The sequence below is a fragment of the Carettochelys insculpta genome, chromosome 5, assembly GCF_033958435.1.
Source record: "Carettochelys insculpta isolate YL-2023 chromosome 5, ASM3395843v1, whole genome shotgun sequence".
Lineage (NCBI taxonomy): Eukaryota > Metazoa > Chordata > Testudines > Carettochelyidae > Carettochelys > Carettochelys insculpta.
The window spans coordinates 96,809,394-96,829,267 of record NC_134141.1 but is presented as its reverse complement, the minus strand read 5'-3'; the positions used below and the strand labels follow the sequence as shown (position 1 = coordinate 96,829,267).

Here is a 19,874-nt window from a genome sequence, read left to right as displayed (position 1 = left end):
GGTGTCCAAGCCTAAGCTAATGAGCACATTGTGGTATTTTAAATATAAAATTTAAATCTTGGTTCATTGGGCTTGCAAGGTTAAGTGAGCCAATATTAGGCCTAGGATTTGACTTCACAGGTCAGAACTTTTTTAACTAAACATTTTGCCAATTTGTTGAATTTTAAACTTGTTTTTGGCGCAGCTCTTTACAGGAGTTCCTAGTTTAATGTTTCATGATGCAGTTGTATCTAGAAATGAAACCTTCCTCGTGAAATTGAGACATTATACTGTGAGGGAGCTTTCCTGTTTCACATCTACAGAATGTCAGATGTCCTTAAAAGGGGGAGGGGAGCCCACATCCTTTCGGGTTTCAATATATATATTAGACTCTTGATACGGGAGACCACACTGCAGCAATAATGGGGCTTCTCTTCACTTTGTCTGTTTCTGCTACCATTATTCTCCTGATGATTCCTGGAGGTAAGTGCTGTGTTTATCCACTGTTATTATAATTCATGGCATGTGTAGAGCAAATGTAGCTAAATATATTAATATAATGAAATTATCAGAAAAAGAGAAAATATTTGTATTTCCCTTGATTACAAAAGTTAGGCCTTATAGAATCTAAACATTTTACACCCACACACACACACACACATGCACGCACACAGGGAAAAATCTTAACCCAACCTGCAGAGAGGGGAAGTGACTGGAGTCAAGAAGAGATCTCATAACCTTGCCTAGTCTCCCTTCTCAAAATCTGTATATCTGTGCAAGAGCCAGAAAATTCCCTCTGAAATGACGCTGCAATTGGCATACCTCTCTCCATTTCCAATCATTTTTTTGAAAACTTATTATAAATGTAATGTTTTCTCTGCTTTATCTAGTGAATTGCATATCCACTTATTCAGTGTACACTTGTAAATCAGTGCATAGTGTTTAGACAGTGGCAGATCCAGGAGTCTTCGGCATAATGAAAGCCGATGAACCAATGGAAACAACTGCAGTTCAAGCAAATAAAGTTCCCCACAAGACCATTAATATTTTAGGTAGGGTTTTCCAAAATTGCTCAGTATTGGTCTCTGTTCCCATTGATTCCAGTGGAAACAGATTTTCTATTCCTCCCTAAATACAGCTACATTCAGCTCTGTCTGTACATACACTTGTATGCTTTATATTGTATAATTACCCTAAGGGCTGGTCTACAATAGGGAACAAAGTCAATCCCAGATAAGCAACTAGTGTAGCTAGAATTTACCTATCTAGAATTGCTTATCAGGATCAGCTTTCTTCGCTGTTGTACATCAGGGCTCTTCAGGCTCACACCAACACATTGTGTGCAGTACCAGAGTCAATGGCTGACCCCAAAGAGTTTGATTTTGCCACCTTTTCACAGACAAATGTGTGGGAAGTATAGACATACCTTAAGCCTTTCCCTGTGAATGGATTTTCTTTTTACACTATATACTATCCCAACCTTGTACAGCTGGTTTATTTTAATTTTTAGATTCCTGTGTGGACATCATTGGAGGGAATAAAGTGATACCACATTCAAGACCATATATGGCTCTAATCAAAGGGAAAGAATATTGTGGAGGAGCTTTGATTAAAGAAAATTGGGTGTTAACTGCAGCGCATTGTCAAATGTAAGTTTTTTTTGAATATTTCTAGCTCACAGAATGTTCTTACTAGTTTAACACCAAAGTAAATAACACACCATACAAACCAAAGGTAATGCTTGATACTATAGATCTAACCTGCTTTAGAAATTTCCATAACAAATAAAGTGAAGGTTCCATCTAGTCTGGTATCCCATCATAATGGGCAATTTTGCAATAGTATGCCGGTGAGGGAAATTTCTTTCATCTCCAGGAAATTAGTAGCCTCTCTCCTGTTGCATGAAAATTAATCTCTTATTTTTCTATAGCTAGTGTAATTGGAATCATAGTCTTATTACATTTTAGCATTTACACTGATAACCAAGCAACTGTGTTCTCCATTTCAACACTTTTGTGAATAACTAAAGCCATAGCAAGGCGCCCTAACTTTCAATCAATATGCAGAGGTATTTTATGAACTACTGTTTGGAACATGGCATAGAATAGCAGTAACAAAAATATATTGACTGTTTTCTTCGTTCAACAGCATTGTGATTGTCTAAGTTCCAAACAGTCCAAAATAGCTGCCTCAAAAGCGGAAACAAATTTGTGGCATTTCATTGCGTAAGATTAATGGAGTTCATTACATGAGGATATGCTAAAATAGCTCTTTAATTTATGCATATGTCTCTATATTAAATTATTTTCTTAAAGAACTTTATGAAAAAATGAACTGTTGTGATGACAAAAAGCAGTTCTATGGCACCTTAGACTAATAAATTTATTTGGTCATGAGCTTTCATAGGTAAAACCCACTTCACCAGATGAAAATGGAGAGGAAAAACAGAATCCGGGGTTTATATAGAGGCGAGGTGTTGAGGGTGTTATCTATCACTAGTAGGACCCGTTAATGAAACACATTGAATGGGATGTCTCATTCCTGTGAATATCATAGGTGGGGAAATTGCCATATAATGCATAAGATAGTTAAGATATCTATTCAAGCCAAAATTAAAGGTGTCAAAGGTGTAAATTCACATGTCTCCATCTGTAATCTTCTGGTAAAATTCTTCTGAAGACAAATGGCTACTTTTAAATCTATTATTGAATGTCCACGGAGGCTACAGGTTTAAGTGTTCCCGTTCCTGATGTCCAACTTATGTCCATTAATCCTTGGCACAGACTGTTCCATTTGTCCAATATACATGGCAGAGGGGCATTGCTGGCACATAATGGCATATGTCACATTAGTGGATGTGCAGGTGTAAGAGCACCTGATGGTGTGGCTGATGTGGATAGTTTGTTGCAGGGATATGTTCCTGGGTTAGTGTTTCTGTGGTGTGTTGTGTGGCTGCTGGTATTTTCTTGAGTTTGGGTGGCTGTCTGTAGGAGAGAACTGGTTTATCACCCAAGGTCTGTGAGCATGAGGGATCATGTTCCAGGACTGTTTGTAGATTGTCAATGATGCACGAGAGGGGTTGTAGCTAAGACTGGCCTTAATAACTTGGCTTGTGAGCCAGTCTTTCTCCTGATTGTTAGACCATAAGATGCAAATGGCTAGCTAACCAAATAAACTATCTGGCCCATCCAGGCCCATATGAGATTTAAAATGTAAGTCCCACTTTTTATTCAAAGAGCCAGAACCTACACAGTCTCTGCTAGCAAGCCTTTCAAATCCAATGAAGCATTGGTTCCCACAATTCTGAAAGACAGTGATGCATACTGTCACAGCCCAAACAGGTGACTGTAAGTATCTCCTTACAAAGACTACGTGGGGCTGCACATTTACAACATTCGTTGACAGGAACACGTGGAAAACAGAAAGCAAATTTGGCTAGACCTGAACAAAGAGAATATGCAATAGCTAGCCAGCATAACATTCAATTAAACACCAATATTAAAAGGACTATTTTCCCCCAGTGCATGAATGGATAGGAGAGCAAATCTTACTGAAGTTGGAAGAGAGACTGAATGTCTTCGGCTATGTCTAAACTAGCCAAAAACTTCAAAATGGCCATGCAAATGGCCATTTCGAAGTTTACTAATGAAGCGCTGAAATACATATTCAGCGCCTCATTAGCATGCAGGCGGCCGCAGCACTTTGAAATTGACACGGCTCGCCACCACGCGGCTCGTCCAGACGGGGCTCCTTTTCAAAAGAACCCCGCTTACTTCGAAGTCCCCTTATTCCTATCAGCAAATGGGAATAAAGGGACTTCGAAGTAGGCGGGGTCCTTTCGAAAAGGAGCCCCATCTGGATGAGCCGCACGGTGGCAAGCCACGTCAATTTTGAAGTGCCACGGCCGCCCACATGCTAATGAGGTGCTGAATATGTATTTCAGCGCTTCATTAGTAAACTTCGAAATGGCCATTTGCATGGCCATTTCGAAGTTTTTGGCTAGTGTAGACACGGCCTTCCAGTGTTATACCCCAGCTCAAACTAAATGCATGTGCAACTTGAGGGCCATTGGAGCAACTAGTGGCATGATCTGATATAAAACTGGTCCTTGATTGGCCAAAAAGAGCATGGAGCCCTGAGCATTATTTCCAGGACCCCCAGCAGGCATAGATTAGTAAACTATGCCTCCATTGTCTAGTGTCTGATGAGGAAGCAGGACAGTTGTGGGGGTGGGAGATGAAGGGGATGAGGAGAGAAAACAACTGAGCTGAATTAGATGTGGACTGAGGAGAGAGTATTGAGATCCTGATCTGAACTGCATCATTAAGCCTGAACCCCAAACCTTTGAAATGGCAGAAATCAGTGTCCATTCTTGTAAGATTTCTGTCCTCAAAATAGCTGTTCTCATCAAATTTCTGAGGCGCACAAACTAGAACCAGAAAATAGATCTCTTCCACTTTTGTGTCAATCCCAGGACCAAAACTGTAGGGACTGGCTTGCACTCCATAATCTGAAGCCCCTCCAAGAACACTGAAATTCCAAAAGGTACAGATACAGCTGTATGATTTTAGCCAAATGAATTAGTTATAATTATGAATTAATAACACGCTGTTATTTATTTATGAATCATTTGTTGCTTTGGCATAAGATAAAACATTGAGCAATTTAGTAGCTAATCAAATGAATACTAAAGAACAAGTAACAGAAGTGTGTTTTATCAGCAAGATATATGGTATTACCTAGCAGAAATGAAAATGACTGAACACTATGTTTTATGATGAACACAGTTAAACTATGTAATTCTTCTTTTCAGTGATAGAGGCACAGTTATTCTTGGAGCTCATTCATCCACAAAGAAAGAGAGAGAACAACAAATTTTTAAGATTGCAAGATCAGTTCACTACCAATGTTATAATGAGCAGACAAAAGAAAATGACATTATGCTTCTGCAGGTATAGCATTTTTATTAAACATAATTTTAGGACTATGCAACTCTCTATCCTGTATGATGATTTGAAGCCACACCTCCTACTTTAGAAAGACTCCAGACAATATTTAGTAATATACTATTTCTGATTTGTTGCTCCATTTTTTTCATACACTAAATGAGGCAGGGATCCAATGGCAAAAAATAATATATCTTATAATTAAAGACCAGTGCTTTTTTTGTGCCAGTCCATGTCAGTAGTGACTACCAGCACCTCTTCAGCCCCAGCTGCAGGATTGGCTGGTGGGGTGGGGAACCAGGTGACTACAGGTTCCTTTTTAAAAGGGGAAAAAAAACCAGAAAAGGCACTGTTAAAGACTACGTGCTAACGAAATGCATGAGCAACTGTAAATCTGCCATTTCCTAAATTTCAGGCACTTGACTTTGCAGTCTAAATAACATTCTTTAATGTTGTTTTTGTGGCTGTGTAAACTTTACTAAGATTTTTTTAGAGCAAAAATATTTTTGTTATTTTTGTTATATTCAGCTACAGAAGGCCCTCTATTATGCATCAGAAGCATTAAACCCCTGAATCTTGAATGCTGTAGTATAGATAGCTACCATATTAGCTACAGGACTATTAGCTGGCTATGGGAGATGCTACTATTCCAGAGCATGGTGTTGAGCCACTAAGGATAAGTGCTGCATCAATGGAGTAGTCACCAGAGCTGGCCAAATTCTTTCTGCCCCACTCTAGGGAAAATAGAGAGTCATGGGTGGTTCCACGGAAACTTCAACAATCTTTTTCATCTGTTTTACTCTGAATTTTCTATGAAAATTTTCAACTTTTTGGCAAAATTTTTCAGCCAAAAACCAAAATATTTCAGTTCAAAATGGCACCATGTTCTCTCTTGGGTGTTCTAGTTCAGGGGCTTTCTGGTCAACCTTCTCTGTGGGGCTAGCTCTCTGGCCAGATGACATCTCTGATAGCTTCATAGGCTTTACAACCAGAAGGAACCAGCATGATCTAGTCTTTCCTCCTGCATGCTTCAGGCCACAGAATCCTGTTGACCACACATGCAATAGACCCCTAACCTCTGACTGAGTTACCAAAGTTCTCAAATAATGATTTAAAGACTTCAAGTCACAGAGAACCCACCTGTTTGACCCCACATGCCTCATGTGGGAGAGGAAGGTCAAAAAAAAAAATCAGGAAAAGTTTCTTCCCAACCCCAAATATGGTAATCAGTTACTCAGAGCACGTGGGCAAGACCCACTATCCGGACACCTGTAGTAACTCGTAGCCCATCCCATCACTGGGCATTGGCAAAATTTGCTACTAGCAGTCACAGATCAGCTACATGCCATTGTAGACAGCCTCATCACACCATCCCCCTCCATAAGGTTATCAAGCTCAGTCTTGAAGCCTGTTAGGTTTTTTGCCCCCAGCAGTCCCCTTGGAATGCTGTTCCAGAACTTAACTGTGACCTTCAGAAACCTTCATCTAATTTCAAGCCCAAGCTTGTTGACACCAGTTTACATCATCTGTTCTTTTGCCCTGTCATTAACTCCTCCTCCCTACCCCACTTTTGGTATTTACCCTTCTGATGTATTTATAGAGAGATAAACAAGCCAAACTCTTTGATTCTTCTCTTATAAGGTAGGTTTTCCATTTGCCTGATCATCCTTACCAGGCCTTCTCTGTACCTGTTCCAGTATGAATTAATCTTTCTTAAATATGGGTGATAAGAACTGCACGCAGTATTCCAGATGAGGTCTGATCTTGTATAATTTACTAGCAGTAAACAGTTTCTACTGGAAATACTTCACATGATGCATCCTAAGTATGCTTCACTCTTTTCCATGGCTGCATCACATTGGCAGCTCATAGTCATCCTGTAATCAATCAATACATCCTGGGCTTTCTTCTCTGTTACTCCATCTTATATCAAGAAAATCTGTTAGTGCATGACCATGGACTTTCCACTATTGAAATTTCATCCCATTCTATTACTCCCGTTTTCAAGGTCATCCAGATATTTTGTATAGTTTTCCAGCACTCCTCCATATTGGCAATACCACTCAGCTTTCTGTCATCTGCAAATTATATTAACATGTGGCCTCTCTTTGAGCCAAGGTCATTAATAAAAATGTAAACTAAGATAGGTTCCAAGACCAGTCCCTGGGGAACTCCACTAGTAACTTCCCCCAGCCTAACAATTCACCTTTCAGTATAACCCATTATAGTCTCCCATTTAATTAGTTTCTTATCAAACTTTCAATTCTTACATTAATCCACATGATCTTCAATGCAGATTGTATCAAAGGTCTAACTGAAATCCAGGTAGATTAGACTTTTGTCTGAACAATTAGTTATCTTCACAAAGAAGGAGACTGGGTAGGTCTAGTACGATCTACCTTTTGTAAAACCATCCTGTATTTTATCCCAGTTACAATATATCTCTATGTTCTCAACTATCTCATTCAAAAATGTCTTGCAAGGTTTTGCATACAAGTTGGGGTCAAGCTAATTAGCCTGAAGTTTCCAGGATCACTTTTCCCCATCTTTCTTAAATATAAGTAATATATTAGCCATTCTCCAGTCATAGGGTACAACCTCTGACTTTACAGATTCTTTAAAAATCTTTGCTGTTTGGCTTGCAATTTCAGGTGCTGATTCCTTTAGTATTATTGGATAGCAATATGCAGGCCCCCTGATGTATTCCCATTAAACTGTTTGAGTTTGACTTCCAACCTCTGATACAGTAATTTCTACTTCCGTCTCCTAAAATGTATCACTTTCTCCCATTTCAGTATTGTAAGGAAGTGTAGCGTAGGTCTCCCTGGGCATGATGCACCATGGCAGATGTAGGCCAACTAGAGAGTTCAGCCTGTAGAAGAGATTTGGAACATAAAACACCCAATCTACAATGTCTATCAAGCATAGCTAAGTCCTTCTGAATATAAATATATCTGGGTTTAGCCAAAACATTTGTTTTTAACTTTTTTCAGTGAAATAAAGATTTCTACAGAAAGCAGACACACACATACAAATTCACAGAAAAAAATTAATGAAAACCCAATTTTCTGTCCAAAATGAATTTCAGTGAAAATTTTGAACACCCCTATTCTCAGACGTTCCCTATGTAGAAGTTGTTTCTGCTTTGGCAGGGGCAAAAGCCCAGCACTTTGGAATGTTCCTATGTTCAGTTATTTTTTGGCAAGTTACCAATTTTTTTCTGAAGAACATAAAGCAGAGAAGGTAAATTATGATTTTCTATATTATAATAACAAAAGCCGAATGAAATTTCAAAGGGAAAAAACAAGAAACTTCCCTAACTCACAAGTATTCTGCTTCTAAACGCCAAAGGTATGAAAGCTTTTTAAAGAAAAGGTCACAGGAAAAATTCATAATCATAATGGAGGATGTTGAGTAACTTAAAGATAGTGCTGCACTAACAATGTGTTTTTATTATCCGATAGCTTCAAAAGAGAGCAAAAATTACTAAATATGTGAAAACCATTCAGCTACCTAACACAGACACTGACCCCAAACCAGGAACAAAGTGCCAAGTAGCAGGATGGGGAATAACTGCAAATAGAGAGCGTAAGCCATCTGATACCTTGAGAGCAGTCAATATCACCATCATCGACAGAAGAACCTGCAATGATCGGAAACACTATAATTATAATCCCATTATAACAATGAACATGGTGTGTGCTGGCGATGAGAATGGAGGAAAAGACTCATGTAATGTAAGTAGATATACTGGTTTTAGCCTTCTAGAGGCTTTTATAAATAAAATATAGAACAATGCATATGATGGATATAGGAGAGGGTTCAGGTCTTTAGTTCAGCTGCAAAACAAGTGTACTAAGTATGTCTGACAGTCCTAAAGGACTGATCTGATTTCCTAAGACTTGCTTGGCGTGCGAGAGGTAGTGGGATCGCTACCCACATTCTTATATTCTGGTCTTTGATCAGGTGAACGTAAAGGGATTCTGGGCATGAACACTTGGGGCTAGAATTTAAAATTCACTTTATTGTGCACACACTTTTGAAATTAGATGTGTGACTACCTCATCAGTACAATTATGTGCCAGGAGAGAAAAGGTGGTTGGCCAGTTAAGGAACAGGAGAAGGGCCAGCCCAAACCAAAGCCCAAATTCACAAAGATGCTTAGGCCCAAACTCCCATTAAATTCAATCTAAATTAAGCATCAAAATAGATTTGTGCATCTGAGCCACAGGGGAGACAGTAACTTACCCATCTGCCTCTCCCTTGCTCCATTTCCTGCCACAGCCTCCTTGTGAAGGGGAGAGCCCACACAGATCCAGTTTCAGGATATAGTCTCAAGTGATTCGTCCAATGTCACACAGGAAGTCTTCAACATAGCATAGATTTTTTTCTGACCCCAGCCCAGTTCCTTAATCCTAAAGCTGTCCTTCCTATTCTGTTTACTAGTCTGGCATCTGAGCACCTCCCAGCCACGCAATATGTTTCTGCTGTCTGTCTTACTGGAACTATGTACACAGATGAACAGCGCAGTTTGGGTATCATAAATCTTCAGCCAAGCAGTCATTCATGCTAAAGTTCAAGTGTTAAACTGTCTGTCTCACCTCGACACCAAGTGTGGCATCATTTCAAATGGTCATTTCCCAAACAGTCTTGTCTTCTGCCCAATTCCCCTACTATAAACTCTTCGGCTTCCAGTTTTCTTCCCTGTCTGATAACGGGATTTGCTTCAATCCTTTATGGCAAAGCTACTTGCTGATGAGGTTAGTTGTTAATTGGCTGGAGAGGTTTCTCTTTTAATCACAAAATGGGTATAGGCAATGGGCAGTTTCCAATACTTGTATACCATTGACACTGACAGGGTGTCACAGTTTCCATGACCATTCTAGTCTATGCTTCTCTGCTGTGGTCTCTGTAGTAATGAGACCACCAGCAAAGGTGTCCGTGCCAACTGTGGTGGTAATTTTTGAGAGGTGGACACCTGTCCACTACAACTTTCAGTGGAAAAACAATTCATTTCACAAGGCCCTTTAGACAGCTGTCAGACAGCTACATTTTTCAGTCACTAATGATCTGAGTTAGTTTCAAAGTGACCTGTGGGTTACAGGCTCTATTGCCCATAACCAATTTTCTGCACTCTCTACTCTCTTCCATCTTCTGTATAATGCTGCTGTACAGCACCTCCTGTTCCTAGAAACACAAGTGGTGGAATTAATTAGACTCTGTGGGGTAACCTTGTTAATCTGTAGCTTCACAAATAACGGGCAGACCTGTAGCACCTTAAAGATTAATAAATTTGTTGGGTGATGAACTTCCACGGAAAAGATTTCTGAGGAAGTGGGTCTTGCCCATGAAAGCTCATTGCCAAGTGGATCTGTTAGGCTTTGAGGTGCTCCAGGAATGTTTGTTTGTAGTGTTACTTAGGTTACATTGTCTAGTGTCTCTGAGTAGTTTCACTGATTTTCAGTAGGGGTTGCTAAAATTGCTCGCCTGACGCATCGTTAACAAAATCTGGCCCCCTTTTGGCTCATTTTTGTTTATTTATTTCGGGTATTACACCTTGCAATCACTAAGAGGATAAGGTAGTTGGGAGGGGATGGGGGAGGAAAAACAGAAATAGAACTTAGCTGCAACTAGAAGTTTGTGCAGCAGTAGTAGTGGCAACGGTAAATTATTGGGTGGTCAAACGCTGGAATAAATTGCCTAGGGAGGTTGTGGAATCTCCATCTCTGGAGATATTTAAGAAAAGGTTAGATAAGTGTCTATCAGGGATGGTCTAGACAGTACTTAGTCGTACCATGAGGGCAGGGGGCTGGATATGATGAACTCTCAAGGTCCCTTCCAGTCCTAGCATTCTATGATTCTAGGAAAATCAAAGTTTCTGGTCTGTGAGCTACCTTGAGGGACATTGAATTTGTATGCTTTTCTGTGCAAGGAAAAGACAAAATGTTTTTCCTTTTTTGCTGTCAAATGTTCTTTAGTGGAAAAAGAAAACTGGAAATAACAGATGCACATCTGACAGAGTGCGTCTTTGCCCATGAAAGCTGATGCTCCAATAAATCTGTTAACCTGTAAGGTGCCACAGGACTTCTCATTCTTTTTGTGGATACAGAATAACACTGCTACCCCTCTGAAACTGGAAATGTCAAGTCTTTACAATGTTAATTTAGATTAAGCTATATGGGCCTATTCTAAAAGCCAGTGAAATCAATGAAAATATTTCCACTGACTCCATTAAGCTTTGGAACAGGCTTTACATGAGATAATCCATTTCATATGTACACAAAGCAAATGATAAAAATTATTTCAGACATACCAAGTGGTTATACCTATTTACAAATAGCCATTCAAAGATTTAAATAAAGATCATGTTAAAGATTATATTATGGTTTTTTGCCACATCCATCAAAGAATGGACTTTTACATGTACATTACCACTCATATTCCCTGACAAGTAATAAGTGAATACCTACTGCAGATTCCACCACAGTAGCTTATGACGAGCTACTACTATAGCGTTTACTAGTAAAAGCATGCGATACCAGAAAATTTAATGCAGAAGCACTTGTTTAATAATTTAAAAACTTAATATACTTGCACTCCAACAGAAAATTAGTATAAGTTTGCACTGAGGTTCCTAGGTCAGGCCTGTGGAGCTGAGGATGCTTGAAAATACTACAGAAGTTGCTAGAGACCTTACATAATTAGGCCCAAATAGTCTGATTCTGCTGGTTATTAAAGTCATTTATATAACTTCAGTGGAAACAGAGTCAAGACCCATGGCCTGCTTGTATTTTCTCATGAGTTATTTATCACTTATCAGCCTTGTATCATTTCCTTTCTGGTACACTAAGGTATACCCTACTGCATTTAGTGGATTCAAAAAGGAAGTAATCCAGCCTATATAGAAGTAATGGCTTACACCTTACAGTGCACTAACAAGCCACATACATTTTGATTTCATATCCTGCATCTTTCTCTTCTGTCTATCATCAGGAGTAATCCATGAGTGTTTTAAAAATATCTGAGACAGTCTACAATTTTTATTCTATGTCATGTTTATACACTAAATTGATCCTAGCTTAGGAATGCATTTTCAGGATATAACAAAGACTGATTTAGTTTATGAGCACTTAGTCTCTGATCCTAAATACACTTAAGCAATTTATATCTTTGATCACATGAGTAGTGCCAATGAGGGTGTGCTGGATCAGAAAATTAGATACTACTTTGATGGACACTATCAAAACTCCTAACATAGATCTTCAAATCTACTTTACTTATAATTTAAATCAGGAGAAAAAGAAAAGCCAAAGCCTACATCTACACTAGCATTCCTCTTTCGAAAGAAGCATGCAAATGAATGAAGTCAACAATGCAAGTGAGGCACAAATTTACATATCTGACACCTCATTTGCATATTCTTTTGAAAGAAGAAAAGCAGTGTAGACGCAGCTCTTTTGAAAGTAATCCCCTTCTTAGAAACAACCCTTTGTCCTCTGTGTGTGTGTGTGTGTGTGTGTGTGTGTGTGTGTGTAATTTTTTTTAAAGGAAGAAGGGTTCTTTCAAAGATGGGGATTACTTTTGAAAGAGCTGCGTCTACACTGATTTTTTTCCTAAAGACGAATAGGCAAATGAGGTGCCAGATATGTAAACCTGTGCCTCATTTGCATTTTTGATTTCCTTTATTTGCATGCCTCCTTCAAAAGAGAAATGCTATTGTAGACATAGCCCAAGTGTTAACCCTTTGTCTGTTGCTGGATATTCCATCTCGTTATATACACTGGGCTATGGGAAAAGCACACCTCGGCCGTGTCTACACGTGCCCCAAACTTCGAAATGGCCACGCAAATGGCCATTTCGAAGTTTACTAATAAAGCGCTGAAATGCATATTCAGCGCTTCATTAGCATGCACGCGGCAGCAACACTTCGAAATTGACACGGCTTGCCGCCGCGTGGCTCGTCCAGATGGGGCTCCTTTTCGAAGGGACCCTGCCTACTTCGAAGTCCCCTTATTCCCATCAGCTCATGGGAATAAGGGGACTTCGAAGGAGGCGGGGTCCTTTCGAAAAGGAGTCCCGTCTGGACGAGCCGCGCGGCGGCAAGCCGCGTCAATTTCGAAGTGCCGCTGCCGCGTGCATGCTAATGAAGCGCTGAATATGCATTTCAGCGCTTCATTAGTAAACTTCGAAATGGCCATTTTTGTGGCCATTTCGAAGTTTGGGGCATGTGTAGACGTAGCCCTCATGGCAAATTTGTCTATATGGCTTGACTTATTTTGATTTCAGAAGATTTGTCTATTGTCACAGAAGCCTTGTTGTCCAGCAATAAAAGGGTTAGTATACTGTAGTATCTGTTATATACACACCCCAACAAGTACATAACTAGATTAATTTTCCAACTAGCAGACATTTTATTTGTGATTAGATTTACTAATTATTACCAGGCATTTTTCTACATTTAAAAGTTAAAGTTTCTGGTTTGTTTCAGATTATCAAAAAGGTATGTAATTACTACTAAATTAGATATAGTCTGAATCTCATTCACAAATAATGGATCAGATTCAAACCTTTTCTACTGATCTTGCCAAGAACATATATTCTTAGGGAAGATTAGTAGAAGTAAGAATTAATTTCTGAACCCTTTCCTCAGATCTTGTCTACACACAAAAACACAAGTACCAATTTACTTAGCAGTGTGTTTTTTTCCAAACCTTCATCAATTCTGATGTCAGGTTTGTCTTCCTCTCTTCAGGGGGATTCTGGTGGTCCTTTGATATGTGATGGTGAATTGAGAGGCATCACCTCCTTTGGCAAGGCAAACAAGTGTGGTGCTGTCTATGGCCCTGGTGTCTACACTCGTCTTACGAAGGCACATCTTCTCTGGATAAAGCAAACCATAGGGGGTGAAGATTGAGTCCATCACTGACTGACTGTTCTGTTGCTCTGCTATACTTGTTGTAACAATATTTATTTCTGAATGATGCAGTCACTGTGATCAGAGTATTATGCAATAATGCTTCATGCACATATTATAGCTGAAACCATAATTTCACTATCCCATTTGTAGTTCAAAATGTAAACAATTTCACTGCATTATTGTATTTAGCATTTAATAAAGAAAAGGCAATAAAGTCTGTGGCTTGAAATATGCAATTATGTGAAACACCTTGTCTCTTGTAGTAAAAATACTATGTGCCGTTCTAAACATGTAAACTATTTGCAAACCAAGTGAGGGAATATACTTATTTATGAAAAACACTCTTAAATACTCAGCTGAAAACTCTATTGTAAAAGGGTCTGCATGGTGCAACTGAAACTATGGGACTGCTGAGCCCTCTACACCCATTAACTTGGGCTTAGGGCCATCCCTGGGGGGATGTGGGGCCTGGGACAACCCCCTCTATCTGCCAGATTCCAACCCACCTCTTCCCACACCTCCTCTGCTCTTGTTCTGCCCTCTCCCAAGCAGTGTGGCCCAGGGAATTAGTGGGGGGCCTGATCCTGCATTCACCCCAGCAGTCACCCAACCCCCAGCTCACTTGGCACTCCTGGCTCCCAGCTGCATCACTCTGCTTCCTGCCACTGGTGAGTGCAAAGTTGGTTCCACCCTTCCTCCATCCCACATACAATGTGGTTCGGAGCCAGGGGAGTTGGCTGGGGCTAGGCCATTCTGCTTCCCACCACTGCTGCAGCGGGCCTGGCCCCTAGTGCTTGCACTAACCCCTGATCCTCCCTAACGCCCCAAGCCACACTAGGCTTGTAGGTTTCCCTAAAGCCCACGGCCTGGGGCAGTTGCCTCAAATCATCTAAGGGACAAAAGAGGTCTGCCTGTGCTGCAGCTCACACATGGATGTCAAGCTACAGCTTCTGACAGGCACTGCACTTCCACAGACGTGCAGAGTCTGGGTCACACCCAACTGAGTAATATTAATGGACTCCCAGTCACTCAGGAACCACCAACATGGAGGCTTCAACCAGTTTCCCCCCAACTTCCAGTCTTGCACCCCAGAAACTGCACTATCTTGTACTGGTCAGAAGCCTGACTGATGAAAGATCATTACTTAGTTTGTCATTTGTTCCCATTAGAAAGTGAACGCGTATCAGCTTTCGTTAGCCTGAGCTTAGATTTCCCCAAGCACTCCAACCAAAACACGCTGTTTTAGGTAAAATATAAAACAGAGTTATTAACTATAGAAAGACACATTTTTAAGTGACTCTAAGTAGCAGTCAAAGTTGTTTACTTAAAATATAAACTCAGCCTGTGTTCTAATTTTAACTAACAAAGCAAAGATCTGCATCATGCAATGTCTCACCTTAACAGGTGGTATGAGCAGCTTACAGATCCACAGGACACAGACTAGGCATCCTTCTAGCCTGGGACCACTCATCCCCAGCTCAAATTTTTTTTCTTCCAGATGTTCTTCCTAGTGTTGAGATGGTGAAGGGAGAAAGGCCAATTGATGTCACTCTCTCTCTTTTTATACCCTCTTCCAGCTGCTAGAAAGATCCTTACTGGGAAGTAGAGGTCAGTCAATTCCCACTGGTCAAGCAGTCTTCATTGCATTGGTTCCTTTCGTAAGGAGCTGTGAGAATAGTGGATTGCTTTCTTGATGGGCCGTTATCGCTGTCTGGACCCTCCTTTATTGCAAATGAAAGGTTGGGTATGGATGTTGCCAACCTCATATTTCAGTAGCAGATAGCAATACCTCATAACTTCACGTACAATAACAGTACATAAAATCCAACAGGATATTAATGTTCATCCAATCAAGACTTAGTTTTAACGTTATACTTTGTACAGAACATATCATTCCATAACAGAGGTAAATAAGAGTTCCTGAATGCTACTTTGCCACAAAGTGTTATATTTCTATGAAACTCTCAGCTATTCCATAAAGATAAGATATTGCCACAATAAATAACAGCTAGTAAAATACAAGTCTTATTTCATGAGCACAGTGTCAGTATTTGGCTAGATTTTAGTTGTATCTTAGCCATGAAGCGATCAGACAACTTTTCCATCATTTTCTGCAACGATACTTCGTGCTTTAAGTGACTATAGCAAAATCCAAATATAGACTATATTCCAAAATGATGTATTATCATATGCGTACTAACCATCTCAGACACTTCCAGTTCCATAAGAATTTGCAGAGGTTTTTTCTCCAGCAGTAGGAAATAAGTAACAGATTTATGAGAGGGAAAAGAATATTTAATGGGTAGAGACATAGTACATCTGATTTTAATTAAAAAGGCATTTTGTTGTATTCTGCATGATCCATTAAATGTTTCATATTATATATGAAATACTATATGATATAGGAAATCACATAGTAAAATACAGACTGAAACCAGGCTATGCATATAGCTTCATCTGACATATTGCTGGAAATTCAAAAAAAAAAAAAAAACAGCTTTGTCATACAAATAGGATATGATTTGGGTAGGGAATACAGACAACTTTAAATTCCTGAGGCCCAAACTACATGTTTTTTATTAAAAGTTCGAAAGACAAAAATATCTGTTCAATATTTCATGAGCATTTCTATTGTATCAGGCCAGTATTTGCAGTATTCAGTATTTTTCCTCCTACAAACAGTTTTGCATATTTCCTGCTATTACTTAAGGGTTTTTTTTTCTCTAAAAAGAACCATGTCCACATAAGCTATGTCTACACTAAAACCCACAAAGCATCCACACTAAAAATGTGTTTTGTCGACAGATCACTGTAGTGTAGACATAGCCACAGTGGACAAATAAGAGAAAATAAAAAGGATACTAGGCCAAACAGGATTACACCAGGGTAACTGAGAGCTGAATTTGGCCCAGCAATTGGAATTAGCACCCAAAATATTCTGCCCAAGCAGAGGGAAACAAATTAATTATACTCCATTAAATAAAAGTCTGAACATTTTTTTCTTTTCTCTTAACAGCAAAAAACAGGCAGTTAGTAGGAAAGTGATTTTAAAAATCCAAGTTGACAAAAAACAAAAAGATATAACAATTTTCAAGTAAAACGTAATGGAAAACGTGTACTTGGTATTCAAACACATTTGCTATATGGGACCATTTCTGTCTTGTATTTCTCAATCTCCCAAACCTCTCCTTAATTGCTCTGCTTTTTCCATCCACCCTTTGTTTCATTGTCATTGTCTTATTTTCATGTTGTTGTAGCTTCTTCTCTATCTCCTTTTCTTCTATTCTGCTCCTTCTCTTTACCCTCAGTTTGGATGTTTGCCACACATGTCAAGTAAAAACAATAATTAACTCACAGCCAAAGATTGATACTTCCTCCATTTCATTGTCAGATAATGTTCATAGGCCTCATAGCGCAACAGAAGGGGCTGCCTCTGTGATAAGACCTACAGCTCCAGAATCGGGCTGATCGACCATCCACAGACTCACATGGCCTATGAAAGGGTGGGACTGGGAAAGTAGTGGTCTAAGTCGGAGATATGCTGGGCTAGAAGAGATGTGATAAGCATGCACAAAATATGAAGCTTTTCTATTATAGGTCAATGTCTTGAATCTAGCCCAATTTGATGCTAGTGGATAGCAATTATATTACCTGAAGTTGTTTTTTGGTGACTTAACATGAAATCAATTGGACCTGCATCATTCCTAGTGGCTCTAGGCTCACATAGTAAAAATAACTTAAATATCTCTGAAGGGTCCTGTGGCACCTTATAGACTAACAGAAAAGTTTTGAGCATAAGCTTTCGTGAGCACAGACTCACTTCATCAGATGCTGATCTCGGAAATCTGCAGGGCCAGATATAAATAAGCCAGAACAAGGGTGGGGATAACAAAGTTAGCTCAGTCATCAAGGGTGAGGCTTACTACCAGCAGTTGATCTGGAGGTGTGAACACCAAGGGAGGGGAAGCTGCTTTTGTATTTAGCCAGCCATTCACATATCTTAGTGCTTGGCTGTAGACAATGGATCGTGTGGTGTGTCTGGGATGGAAGCTGGAGGCATGAAGGTAGGCGTAGCGGTCAGTGGGTTTACGGTGCAGGGTGGTATTGATGTGGCCATCGTGTATTAGCACCGTGGTGTCCAGGAAGTGGATCTCCTGTGTGGACTGTTCCAGGCTGAGGTTGATGTTGGGGTGAAAGTTGTTGAAGTATCGGTGGAATTCCTCCAGAGTCTCCTTCCCATGGGTCCAGACACACCATCCATCCCAGACACACCACACGATCCATTGTCTACAGCCAAGCACTAAGATATAACCGCATTTGCTCCAACCCCTCTGACAGAGACAAACACCTACAGGATCTCTACCAAGCATTCTTGAAACTGCAATACCCACCTGAGGAAGTGAAAAAACAGATCAACAGAGCCAGACGTGTGCCACGAAGCCTCTTACTACAGGACAAGCCCAAGAGAGAAACCAACAGAACACCACTAGCCATCACCTACAGTCCTCAGCTAAAACCTCTACAGCGCATCATCAGGGATTTACAACCCATCCTGGACAATGATCCCCCACTTTCACAGGCCTTGGGAGGCAGACCAGTCCTTGCCCACAGACAACCTGCCAACCTGAAGCAAATCCTAACCAGCAACTATACACCACACCACAGTCACTCTAACTCAGGGACCCATCCATGCAACAAACCTCGTTGCCAGCTCTGCCCACATATCTACACCAGCAACACCATTACAGGACCTAACCAGATCAGCCACACCATCATGGGTTCATTCAGCTGCACATCTACCAATATAATTTATGCCATCATGTGTCAGCAATGCCCCTCTGCTATATACATCGGACAAACTGGACAGTCTCTATGTAAAAGAATAAACGCACACAAATCAGATATCAGAAATGGCAATATACAAAAACCCGTAGGAGAGCACTTCAATCTCCCAGGTCACACAGTAGCAGACTTAAAAGTAGCTATCCTACAGCAAAGAAATTTCACGACCAGACTCCAAAGAGAAATTTCTGAGCTACAATTCATCTGCAAATTCGACGCCCTCAGCTCAGGCTTAAACAAAGACTGTGAATGGCTGGCTAAATACAAAAGCAGCTTCCCCTCCCTTGGTGTTTACACCTCCAGATCAACTGCTGGTAGTAAGCCTCACCCTTGATGACTGAGCTAACCTTGTTATCCCCACCCTTGCTCTGGCTTATTTATACCTGGCCCTGCAGATTTCCAAGACCAGCATCTGATGAAGTGAGTCTGTGCTCACGAAAGCTCATGCTCAAAACTTTTCCATTAGTCTATAAGGTGCCACAGGACCCTTCGTTGTTGTTACAGATCCAGACTAACACGGCTACCCCTCCGATACTCAAATATCTCTGTCACTGTCTAACCTTGCTGGCATTGACAGCAAAACCATTAGTGAGCCTGAATACTGAAGTGTGTTCTCACCTAATCTGTTAACAGGTTCAGATCAGGCAGCTAGCACCCATTCCCATCAGATTTTCCCCTCTAAGAAATGTCCCATAAAAGTTTATTGGATAGGGAGGGAAGAGTGACCATGATTAGCTAATGACATGTTGCCATCTACAATGCAATGAATTTGACTTCCTACAGGCTAATGAGGTAGCCAATGGGAAATGAACGAGCACAATCATCTAATGTTATAACTATTTAATCATGAAAGCAGACCATCCTGTAGCACTGAATGCCAGATGCTTGTAAGATAAGGTGATGAAGTCAGGCAAGCAACTCCACGGTCTGTTCTCTAGTGGACATTTCTGCAGGTCATACTGTAAGCTAACAGAAGAGCTCCAGGGGGTTACATTTTCCAAACTCTTCAGTCCTGCAGCAATCTGAGAACAACCTTATTATATTCTAGAAAGTCCAGGAGGATGGATTTCTTGAGCAGATTGTTCAAAAGTTCAAGAGACTGCTATTTGTAGACATTATTTTTGAACAAAAGTTCTTTATTCTTTAATCACATCACATCCATGTCACAAAAGGCAGTAAAAATAACCTCA

At 40.2% G+C, this 19,874-nt stretch overlaps 1 protein-coding gene across 1 annotated transcript; it reads left to right on the top strand.

Annotated features, from left to right (window-relative positions):
- The first annotated feature begins 389 nt into the window (after positions 1–389).
- On the top strand, positions 390–14,043 carry GZMA (granzyme A). Its single transcript, XM_074994288.1, has 5 exons — positions 390–462; positions 1,490–1,628; positions 4,793–4,931; positions 8,390–8,662; positions 13,678–14,043. The coding sequence occupies exons 1-5, from the start codon at positions 402–404 to the stop codon at positions 13,837–13,839; spliced, it is 774 nt and encodes a 257-aa protein (XP_074850389.1). The 5' UTR covers positions 390–401; the 3' UTR covers positions 13,840–14,043.
- Positions 14,044–19,874: the final 5,831 nt, after the last annotated feature.

What these genes read in the sequence shown, in the direction of transcription:
- GZMA (XM_074994288.1), top strand. Translation starts at nt 402, where the DNA reads ATGGGGCTTCTCTTCACTTTGTCTGTTTCTGCTACCATTATTCTCCTG. An exon ending in TCTCCTGATGATTCCTGGAG is followed by an intron (nt 463 to 1,489) that starts GTAAGTGCTGTG and finishes TTTAATTTTTAG; the next exon opens with ATTCCTGTGTGGACATCATT. An exon ending in GAGGAAAAGACTCATGTAAT is followed by an intron (nt 8,663 to 13,677) that starts GTAAGTAGATAT and finishes TCCTCTCTTCAG; the next exon opens with GGGGATTCTGGTGGTCCTTT.